General features: G+C 44.5%; 1 protein-coding gene across 1 annotated transcript; it reads right to left on the bottom strand.

The window, feature by feature from the left end:
- Window positions 1–264: 264 nt before the first annotated feature.
- On the bottom strand, window positions 265–1752 carry LOC148044959 (endogenous retrovirus group 3 member 1 Env polyprotein-like). Its single transcript, XM_087718448.1, has one exon. It carries the CDS (start codon window positions 1750–1752, stop codon window positions 265–267), a length of 1488 nt encoding a protein of 495 aa, XP_087574574.1.
- Window positions 1753–12063: the final 10311 nt, after the last annotated feature.

Raw genomic sequence — 12063 nt, 5'->3', positions numbered from 1 at the left:
TCTTACAATATACATAGTCAGCACCCTATAGATCATGAGTGGGTGACATAAGCGACATAAACAGGACACATCTTGCAAGATGGCAGGAAACTCCCTGTCTGGGTCGACTTGTTCCCAGAAGTGTAAAAATACATCTTGCTTTCTTCAGCAACTGTCAGCAATTGTTTTCTGCTTAATGGTGCAAAACCTCAGCTTTGATCAGAGCATTTGATATTAAACATTGCCTATAGAACTATGGTTCGCAATTGGGCCTTTTAGCCCACCTTAGTCCCCCCTTTGGGACTCATCTGACCTGTCCAGAAGAGTCACATACTCAGGTTCAGTGGATAGTTCTCCCACTGGTTGCATTCTTTCATATTCCCATAAGGCCATTACCTGTGCCGTTGCTTTTCGCTCTGCTATTAAGGATAGACTGTTAGAAATAGTACGCACAAAAATAGGTAATACACAAGGAATTAATACACATCCTGCAGCGATTAAGCCTATTAGAGCAACTATAGCCTGTAAGCCTGGCAATCTAGGAAACCAGGAACCAAAGATTTCCTTGAAGTTGAATCCTCGCCACACCTGGTCAGGATTGTGAGTCAGTTGACGCATCTCTGCAGTTAATTGTTTAACAACAGTTCCAGTTTCATCAATTTGCAGGCAACAATTAGAAAGATTAAACTTACCACATACGCCTCCTTCTTTAGCTAGCAAGTAATCTAAAGCTAAGCGATTCTGATATACTGCTGTCCTTATTTTATCTGTAGCCTCGGATATTATATTAAGAGCCTTATCAATACGTTGGCCTGCTAAATCTAATACTGCTTGGAGGCGTATAATTCTATTCAGCATATAAATGGGTGTGCGATATCCATATGATCCATCTTCTGCCCACGTAGCCCTGCCATAGGTGCAGACAATTCTCTCCGAACTCCAAGTGTCACTGTCTTCTAAGGTGGCCCAATCCTTACAAAGGAAATTGGAAAAAACTGTATCAAGTTCTCGTTTCCTTCTAGTTTGTAGGCCAACCTTCTCGTACAATGGGATTCCTAGCACCTGGCGGGCTTTCATGGGTAATAAGAAAAATGAGGGCTTAATCCAACCTAGGACGCATGAGCCAGACCAATCCCTAGGCAGAGTTTCATATGCCAGCTTTCCACAAATCCAGTACATAGCCTCTGGAGCTTTCCATAGGGCATCAGTAGAGGAGGAATCTAGGTAATTCAAATACGTCATATCAAAACGTGGGGGCTGAGTTATGTTAGCTGGTGAAGACCAGATACTATAGTCAGGATTCCAGGAGCCCAAGCAGATTAAATCCCCTACATGTACTGATCCATTTCTTACGAAGCAATTTCTTCCTACCAGATTAGTGGACAGGGTCCATACAATCCCAGTAAATTCTTTCCTCATTGTAATATTACCAGTATAGGAAAGATTGTTATAGATTATAGGATCAGCTTCCATGGCTTCCCATGGCCACTGCTCTCCCATGTTAGTTCCTCCACAAACAAAGCAATTTTTAACAGTTAAGGTTTTAGCCACTTGCTCAGCCATTTCTATAAACAGATTATTTGCCTTGGTACTTATTGGTAATGGGTCTTCTAATTTTTGCAAGGTATCATATACAGACCATCCAAGGGATTTTACTTCTCCATCCTTAACCTTCTCAACTTTAATAGTTAAGTATGTTTTTGGGTCTCGCCCTTGACCATCAATTCCAAAGCCGTATGTCACTATGGGTAGGGTGTTACGGGATATTTCCATCCGTATTATATTCCCAACGTCTCTACGGAATGAAGTTATGTAGGAACATCCCTTATAGCCTCCTCCAGTATAATCACAAACACAGTCCCACCCACTACACTTTATAGTGCCTCCACATGGTAACCATTGGTTAGGATTACCATGAGCCCAATTAATCGTGGTTTCACATAAGTATTTATGATTAGCCTTATAAGCATCAACCCAATTCTGACCTCCACAAGACAACCCAAAGCCTCTGCTCAGGGCGGTGCATGCATCAAACATTAGAATTAGGGGTTGGTTACCCTGTTGCAGTTGTACAGTATAATTAAGGAAATACAGCTTGCCCTCTCCCTCTGGGTGATTTCTAGTACCCACCTTGGGCAAGCCTGTCCATAAGGTTACATTGAGGCGAACCGGAGTGTTGGGATTATAACATATAGTCTTTCCCTGTAAAGTACATAGGCTGTACATGGTCTTGTTATGCAAGCAATTCGTTTTAGTGGATTGACATCCTTGAGGCAGCTGTGTATGATATACCAAGGTGTTAACGGTTCGCGCCCCTATTGTAGCTTTAGTAATGCAGGGCGAACAATCGTCTGACCTACTTTTGGTTACTGCAGTTGGTACCCTTTTGGTTCGGGTGGGACCATCATTATTCCAATAAGGTTTGATGTCCCTGGAGGGTTCCCATAATACTTGACATAACCCACTCCACCCTAATGGTACATTTTGACTTCTATTATTATTACAAAGAAATAGTATATCTTCTGGGCTCCCTTCTGCAGTTCTACAGCAGCTAGACCATAAGGTTTTATCAATCCAGAGACACCTTGGGTCTCCCTGATCCCAGCTGCTCTTAGTTGCCTCTTTACATAGATCGTAAATCCCTTTTCTCCATTCATCATTATAGCTGCTACAGGACCACGCTAATCCTTTCTTGGAATACCTGGGCGTTACCTCTATTGTAAAATCACATCCTTTATGTATTGTTCTCCAATATTGGAATTCACCTTTTTGGAATCCCCCTCCTTTAATACAAATAGTGCTTAATGGTGGTCTACTCGGGTACAGGCTTATTTCTCTCTTATTTCTATGCCTCTTGGGTTTTCTTCTTCGAGTTACTCCAAATTCAATGGGACGCATTTGTACCATACATGCCCCTTGCCATCCAGATTTCAATTGCGAAGGGGAAGTAATACGGATCCAACCCCAATAATGGGGGGTTCCACAATCCAGAATCAGAGGTGGTTCTCCCCCCTTTTGTTGGGCCTTTGTACACATCCCTTTCCGCATTAAATATCCCACATATGGGCATACATCTGGGTTGGAAAATCCTCGGGACTGACAAGTGATTTTAGCAATTTTATCAAATTGATCAGGGAGTTTGCAAGGGTGCGGTAAGATCCCATTCCAACAATTTGGAGAAAACACAATGGGGGTTGTCTCCTCCCCTTCCCTGGATCCGACATTATAAGATCGGATAATATGGGGTCTATCCTCTGGGTTGCTCCATAGTCCTAGGTTGCCCACATCAACTAGAGTGCATCTGCTCCCAACACCGAATAACCATATCACTAATAGCGTGATAGACCAAACGAGCTGTATACCTTCGTACATCCCGTTCGCACACATCCTGACTTCTCCGATCCAGTATTGCAATTCGAACTGTAGGGGTCAATTTAAGAGTGTAGTAGGGAGGACCTGACCCAGTGACTATGTAGGGTGCTAATACATCTTCTATAATCACTATATCACACTTAATGTTACAATAGCTATGCTGGACACAATCAATACAGTGGGCACAACAGCAGCATCCACATTTACAGGAACAGAACCAACACATATGGTTAGTATAAAGGATGGAAGTAAATAAGGATTAGTATGCTGGTCCACTTATTCTTCACCCGTGCGAAGAAAGTCAGCTTCCGGAGTGACTTTAGCAAGGGTTCTCCATTGCTGACCTTTGGAAGATTTGCCGGGGGACAGGCTGCGCTGGCTCTCCGTCCTCCCTCTCAGGTGCAGGATCTGCTTCCGGTACAGGATCGGCTTGGATTACCCGTAAATTGTCTGTATACAATTGTCCGTTAGCGAAGGGGACGCCAGCAAATGGCCACCAGTCAATTGCTCTTACAGTTCCGCCAATTGAGTGCTGGACCGTCGGACTGGCGTATTTCACTATACAAATAATGCACACAATAAAAGCAAGTATCACAATACCTATAGCAATACAACAAAGGATATAATTGGACGTTATTGACGAATCAATTTCAACTTCAACGGTTGGTCGCTGGGATGTGTGGTCCATTGTTTGTCAGCGGCTCTCTTTATGCGAGTCCAATGTATCCAGGTTTTAGACTCCGCGATCTTAACAGCAAGTGGAGATGTCATAATTACCTCATAAGGTCCCTTCCACCTCCCCTCTAATTGTTCCTTTTTCCAATGTTTTACCCATACTCGATCCCCTGGCTTAAAAGAGTGACACTTAGTTACCAACCTAGGAGGGGTCTGTTCCAACACATAATTCCTCAATTTTTCAACCTGTTTATTTAGTTCTTGCACCATTTCCATGGCCCAAACTCCTCCCTTATGCCCCAAATCAGGCCATCCAGCCAAATTACGTCGTAACAACGTTGGAGGCCGACCAAACATCAACTCATATGGTGAGAGTCTATGTTGTCGTCTGGGGGCACTTCGAATTGCATATAAGGCAAGAGGTAAAGCATCTGGCCACTTCAAGTGTGTTTCTGCACAGATCTTGGTAATCTTTTCTTTTAAAGTCCTATTCATCCTTTCCACGGGAGAACCAGACTGCGGGTGGAAAGAAGAATGGAAGCGCCAGTTTACCCCGATCGCTTGTGCAATGGTCTGATTAATGTGATGGACAAACTCTGGGCCATTGTCTGACGAAATAAAAGAGGGGTTGCCAAATCGAGGAATAATTTCCTTAAGTAAAACCTTTGCTACTTCCTGTGCCTTTTTCGTCCTAGTAGGAAATGCCTCTGGCCATCCTGTGTACAGATCCACAATAACTAACATAGCCCTATAAAACCCACTCCTTGGCATATCAGTAAAATCAATCATAACCGTGTCCATAGGATAGTAAGCAATAGGTATAGTTCCTGGTGGAAGGGAAGGACCTTGCCTAGGATTAACTCTAGCACACGTTTCACAGGAAGATGCCACTTTTACCGCCATTCCTGCCAATCCATCTATATAGTAATCCCTCATAAGAGCTGATTCCAAAGCTGTTTTCCCCATATGGGTGGTCTCATGAGTGGAACGAACCAGTTGCCATGCCACTGTAGAAGGCACATATATTCTTCCATCCGGAAGAACATACCAGCCCTTATCGATGACTGCCATCAAGTCGTTGACTGCCTTATCACATTCAGATAAAGAATAGGAGGGTTGGATGTCTACTGGTATAACCCCTAAATCCAAGGCGACATTAATATATATGTCTGGTAAAGGCTCATGACGCAATGCTGCAGCCCTTGCTTCAACATCTGCTGCCCTGTTCCCTAAAGCAATTCTATCACTTCCTCGTTGGTGACCTTTACAATGCATAACTGCCACCTTTTTAGGTTTTTGGACAGCATCTATCAACTTCTGGATTAAATGGCCATGCTGTATATATTTGCCAGCTGAGTCTCTAAATCCCCTTTCCTTGTATACCGCTCCATGAGCATGCAATGTTAAAAAGGCATATTTACTATCTGTCCACACATTCAAACGTTCACCCTCAGCCCGTTCCAATGCTCGAATGAGGGCCCACAATTCCGCCACTTGTGCACTCCTTCCTGCTCCCAACGGCCCGCTTTCAACTACCCCCTCATCATCTACAATGGCATAGCCTGCAACTCTCATCCCCTGGTGTATATAACTAGACCCATCGGTATACCAGTTATAATCCACTTGAGGCAAAGGTATGTCAGTTAAATCAGGTCGTGTGGAATACACGGTTTCCAACACTTGTACACAATCATGTTCCACCTCAGTTTCTGTGGGCAAGAGAGTGGCAGGATTTAACGAGGTAGATACCACTAGATGAACCTGGGGGTTTTCAATCATCATGGCCTGGTATTTGATGATCCGTTGGTTACTAATCCATAAATGGCCTTTCTGATCAAGAATTGCCTGAACAGAATGTGGGGTGTGGACCTTGATCGGACAGGAAAAAGTGAGTTTATTACAATCTTGCAGCAATTCCGCGATGGCTGCTAAAGCTTTCAAACAATGCGGCCACCCTTGTGCCACCGCGTCCAGTTGTTTTGACAGATATGCTACAGGTTGCTGCCACTGGCCAAGCTGCTGAGTCAACACTCCTAAGGCGACATTCCTGCGTGTATCCACATATAAATTGAAGGGCTTACTCAGATTTGGCAGGGCCAAGGCCGGAGCTCTTGATAGAGCTCCTTTGATGGCATCAAAGGCTTGGTCCTGTTCATGTGTCCAAATGAAAGGGTCTGTCTTACTTCCCTTGGTAGACGAATAAAGTGGAGCCGCCATTAGTGCGTAATTTGGAATCCAAATTCTACAAAAACCTGCCAAGCCTAGAAAGCCTCTCAATTGTCTCCGATCAGTTGGCCTCGCCAGATTAAGCAACGCTTGTTTTCTCTCTGGGCCTAATGCTCTCTGCCCTTGTGTTATGTCATAACCTAAATAACGGACCTTCTGTTGGACTAACTGAGCCTTACTTCTGGACGCTCGATATCCACAATCTAACAACAAACACAGCATTCGTCTTGTGTTTTCCCAACACCCATCTCGTGACTGTCCCGTGACCAGCACATCATCCACATATTGTAAGACCGAATCTCCTTGTTGAAAGGGAATAAAATATTGTAAATCTTTGGCCAATGCGGTTCCGAAGAGGGTTGGGGAATTTTTGAACCCCTGAGGTAACCTTGTCCAGGTATATTGGCTCCTTGTTCCGGTGTACGGATTTTCCCATTCAAAAGCAAACAACGGCTGGCTAACAGGATGAATGGGTATAGTAAAGAAGGCATCCTTTAAATCAATCACTGAAAACCATTCAGCATCAGGCGGGATGAGGCTGAGTAGAGTATATGGATTAGACACAGATGGGTGAATTGTGACTGTCCTTTCATTAACCACGCGCAAATCCTGCACTGGTCTGAAAGACCCATCTGGCTTTAGGATAGGCAAGATTGGGGTGTTCCATGGGGATTGAATAGGGACTAACACCCCAGCATCTAAGTATGTTAAAATACAGTCGTATATGGACAGGATGGCTTCCCTCCAATAGGGTCGCTGCTGTCCAATATGAACAGGAGCTGCCAGGGGTTTCAATTCTACAATAATAGGGGGGTGATGTGCTGCAAATCCCGGAGGGTTATCCTCCGCCCATAATCCTGGTACACCAAATTCCCTCCATATGTCCAGACAATCTTCCTCAGAAGTCCTAACCACCATCAACCTCCACATTTCATCTGGCCGGTGACTCACAGTGAGATACTGCTTTCCCTCATCAAAGGAAATAGTAGCTCCTAACTTACTCAACAAATCCCTTCCTAACAATGGGACAGGACATTCAGGTATATACAGGAACTCATGTTGAATTTCGGACCCCTTAAAAGTACAGGTGACTGGTTTTAAGACTTGACGTCCCACGACTTGTCCAGACACTCCTTGTACTTGAATTTGGTATGGACCAGGGGTAGTTATTGGGTTGTTTATCACTGATCGTCCAGCCCCTGTGTCCACTAAAAAAGTAGTCTGCTGACCCCCAATATTTAGAGTAACCATTGGCTCGGGGGGAGTCTGCTCCAAGCCAGGTCCCCGTCAATCTGACCAACCGACTCCGGCTAGTCCGATACCCTCTATTCCTGCAGTTACCTGAGCATCAAACCCTCTTCCTCTTGGTTGCGACCCCCATCCACGACCTGGATGTCTGGGTGGCCCCCCTTGTCCTGTCATCATCCCTCGCCCAGTCATTCCTCGACCTGCCATGCTGCGGCCCAGCGGGCGTCGCCCGGGCGGACCCCTAAGCACTCCACGTCCCCTAGGAGCTAGCCTCTTTGGACACTCCCTCTGCCAATGTCCTTCAGATCCACAATGGGCACATTGATTCGGCCCCAAGCCTGCCCTTCCTCCCTGTAAGGCCAACGCCAACAACTCCGTCTTCTTATGCATACGGTCATCTTTATCCTTTTTCTCAACCTTATCCCTATTAACATACACTTTTCTAGCCACCTCCACCAATTCAGTGGTGTTCTTTCCTAATGCTCCCTCTAACCTTTGCAATTTCTTACGAATGTCCAATGCACTTTGCGCAATAAATCTTTCATTCAGCATCCTTACATTCTCTGGGGCTCTTGGGTCCATCTGAGTGTACAACTCATAAGCCTCAATTAATCTCTGAAGGAATGCTTCTGGACTCTCATCTGCTCCTTGCATAACCAGCGAGGGTTTAGACAAATTCACAGGGGGCTTTCCTGCCTTCTTGAGAGCTGCCACTATCAGGGTTTGGTATGTTTGTATCTTTGCCAGGTCACCGGCTACTTTAGGATCCCATCCAGGATCCCGTTCCGGTGCTTCTTCCAAAAGTTTCTGAGCCCTATCTGCCTCTGTATGGTAACGTTCTCTAAAAACCTCTCGCATTCCTGCTTTACATTTCTCTCTTTCCTCTGCTGTCAGCAACGTAGTTAACAGCTGTTGTATATCTCGCCAATTGGGGTTATGACTATGCATAATGGTTTGAAACAAATCTGTCATTTCCGTGGGCTTCACGGACAGCGGACCAAAATGCTTCCGCCAATTCAATAAATCCGTAGTTGAAAAAGGGATATATTGAAAACAAGGGCGGTATTCAGGATCTCCTTGGGCGTCCACGCCCACCTGTTGTTCTGATACTCTTAACGGAAAGAGTCCTTCCTTTTCCTCTAACAATGTACTTTCCTCTTTCTCGGCTTTCGCCCTTTCCACTCCCAACCTTCTAGTTACTGGTCCTTCTCTCCTAATTCCTGTAGCCCCTGAACCACCATCCCTGGGCTCTTTTCTCCTCACTACCGCTCCTGTTGCCTGGGGATCCCCCGTTCCCCCAGCACTTCCTTTATCTCCACCATCCGCTGCAGCAACACCCATAGCCTGGGGCACAACAATACCTACAGGTGCTGAGGCATAGGGAGGAGGAGGTCTGAAGAGTTCCTCTTCATCCTGGGCAAAAATCCTTTTCTTCTCTGACTCTCTTGTCTCTGGAGTTGCTATTTTTATTGTACGTCTGGGAGCTGACCTTAACTTCCCCTTTTCCTTCGGTCTCACCACACACAGACGGACCATTTCAGCCTGACACTGTAATAATTCATCTGCCTGTCCTGCGACTGCATCTCCCCACTGATCTATATATGGGAACTGATTGGGATAGCGTTCTTCGTTTGCAGCAATTAAAGAAGTTAAATCATCTATAATTTGGTTCTGAAATGTTCCTCCCATTGGCCATCCTACCCCCATATGCGGCCACTGGTTCTGACACAAGTAGATAAGCCTATCCTTGGTCAATTTCGGGTAAGGGACTCTATATTCAGTGTGGTTAAAATATGAATCAAACCCCTTAAGCATGCAGTCCAGCGGTCTGCTGGGCACGCTGCTACCCCCACCCATATCTAACACACTACCAGCGACCTGAGGCCCCAGAAGCCGGAACTCAATGGCCACCTGCAGGAAATGCGCTGGTTTAACCACCCACACAACCTATACGGACTTCATTAGGAACGCCGTCCCGAGTCCAGGGGGGTGATCAGGCCCCCTCTTCTATCTTCAAACGAGATAGGTACAATACAATTAATAGAATACTCGCCTGAGACGTCTTCTCCCCACGGATCCCGGCCAGGAAACACCACAGCTCTTTTCCTAAGCTTGCAGGGTTCTTGGACTCACGATGCGTGTCCCCCTTGGAGGAGTTGGGCTGCTGTTGTTGCTTCCCGGGGCAAAAGAAGACCCGAGGCGCCTGGAAGCCAAAGAGCAGCAGCCCCACACCCCAACGGGGCAAAGTGGCCCTCAGCAAAATATTGCCTTAGCTTCTCTGTCCCATCTGGGGTGCCAGAAAATGTTGTAGAATCAAGAGACCAGAAAGCCAAGCGATGCAATATAGGAAAAGTTTATTGAATGCGCAGGTTCAAACATGCCAAATCAGCATAAGAAGTTTGAACCCCGAAGGGTTCTTAAAGCCATACATTTATAGTGCAAATCACGTCATCATCTATAGAGGCAGAGTTTAAGCATATAAGGTAATGAGAGGAACCAAAAACTGTCTATGCCAGATGGCCAACAATTGCTATTCTTACAATATACATAGTCAGCACCCTATAGATCATGAGTGGGTGACATAAGCGACATAAACAGGACACATCTTGCAAGATGGCAGGAAACTCCCTGTCTGGGTCGACTTGTTCCCAGAAGTGTAAAAATACATCTTGCTTTCTTCAGCAACTGTCAGCAATTGTTTTCTGCTTAATGGTGCAAAACCTCAGCTTTGATCAGAGCATTTGATATTAAACATTGCCTATAGAACTATGGTTCGCAATTGGGCCTTTTAGCCCACCTTAGAACAGTGCAAAAAACAGAGAATAAGAAGTTAAAAATTAATATGAAAAATCAAGATAAACCAAAGGGTAGCCTGGGAGTGAGAATCTTTTATCTCCTGTCAGCCAATTACAATAGCAATAGCACCTAGACCAGTGTTTCTCAACCTTGGCAACTTGAAGATGTCTGGACTTCTGGAGTTGAAGTCCAGACATCTTCAAGTTGCCAAGGTTGAGAAACACTGACCTAGACTTATATACCAGTTCACAGAGTCAGCAAATTGCCCTCAACAATCTGTGTCCTCATTTTACCAACCTTTGAAGGCTGGAAGGCTGAGTCAACCTTGAGCTGGTGAGAAACGAACTTCTGGCAGTCGGCGGAATTAGCCTGCAATACTGCATTCTAACCACTTTGCCACCATGGCTCATTTCCAATGTAATGGACCTCTGAATTTAAACAGAAACTGCTGAGCAGTAGTGGAATATTTGTATGTTTCTGATCTTCAGTACTGATAAATTTCTTTTGTAAAAAAAAACAAGTCTCAATTAATTGCAATGGAGGAATAATATCTTTATTTCAATTGAAAATGTTGGCCTTTTACAACCTCCACCACTACTGTCATCACGTTATAGTATGAAATTAATTCCTAGTTCCCTGTTTTTCTCAGTAAATGGCTATTAAATTATACCAGATAGAGCTACTTTGGAAAATATTCTTGCACTATAGCCATTTATCAGTGAAGTAAGCTTTCGCCTTTCCCTCTTTCAAAAACAAAACAAAAACCCAGAGCTGTTCATCTTCTCCAGACAGGAAAGCTGCTAGAATAATTTCTCTAAAATCTGATCTTCTTCCACTTTGGCGTTCTCTGCTGACTGTGAATCACATAAGAATGATATTGCTCTGGCATTCTTGGGTGCTAGGTAGGGGAGAGAGACTCTCAGGTTTCCCATATCAATGAACTGTAAAACAGGTTTAGTCAAAAGTCTGCGGAAAACAAGCAGTGGTGTCAGTTGTCTCCCTGAATGGGGCCTCGCTTCCTTGCCCCAAATATAATACAAGTGAGGCCCCTCTGGTGCTTTGGATTACTTTTGAAACAGAGGACATCCTTAACAGACGAAGCCCCTCTTTGTCATTCATAAAGTGGAGCAGGGCTGTTTTTGCCATGTGAGCCTTTGGCTCCAAAAACAGCCAACTCTAACTCCCTCCAAATATTTGGTGTAAGAAGGGACTTTCCTTTGCCAGTTATTAGACAATAATAATTGGCTGTTAAAATCGAACATGTTCCATTGAACACCTAGATGGCACTAGGGAAGTATAAACAAAAGGCATGCATGTACTCTTTCTTACTTTTGCACACTCTTTCACATACATGCATCTGTAGAGCTCTCAAAGCTAATGTGATTGTTTTATGGGGGGGGGGACTAAGTTTGATCTGAAATGATGTGCTCAAACATGGATCTTTTCCAAAATAAATATCTGTCCAGCTGTAGAATTACAAACCTATACACCATAAAGTCCTAAACCAATTAATGCCAACATTGGTACAATCTCAAATGACTTTTGCAGTTTCCTAGAATAGGTATTTCCAATGGTAGGAAGGCTATATCACTGACTACTGGCACTTACATATTTGTCTTACTTATGAAGAAACTTCAATGCTTGCTCAGATATTTCCCTGAGCTTTTTGTAATCCACAAAAATCTGCACAAATGCAAGAACTTCTCCCACAGATTTATGCACAATTAAAAGAAAATAAGAGATTGCTAAGTAGTCCCAAGAGGGCAT

The sequence above is a fragment of the Thamnophis sirtalis genome, unplaced genomic scaffold (assembly GCF_051295495.1).
Source record: "Thamnophis sirtalis isolate CommonGarterSnake01/CBP01778 unplaced genomic scaffold, rThaSir2_p1.2 scaffold_6, whole genome shotgun sequence".
Lineage (NCBI taxonomy): Eukaryota > Metazoa > Chordata > Lepidosauria > Squamata > Natricidae > Thamnophis > Thamnophis sirtalis.
Note: the sequence above shows the minus strand (reverse complement) of the source record. Positions and strands in the feature narration are given on the sequence as shown.

Coding starts and splice junctions, on each gene's coding strand:
- LOC148044959 (XM_087718448.1), bottom strand. CDS start 1,752: ATGGAAATATCCCGTAACACCCTACCCATAGTGACATACGGCTTTGGA.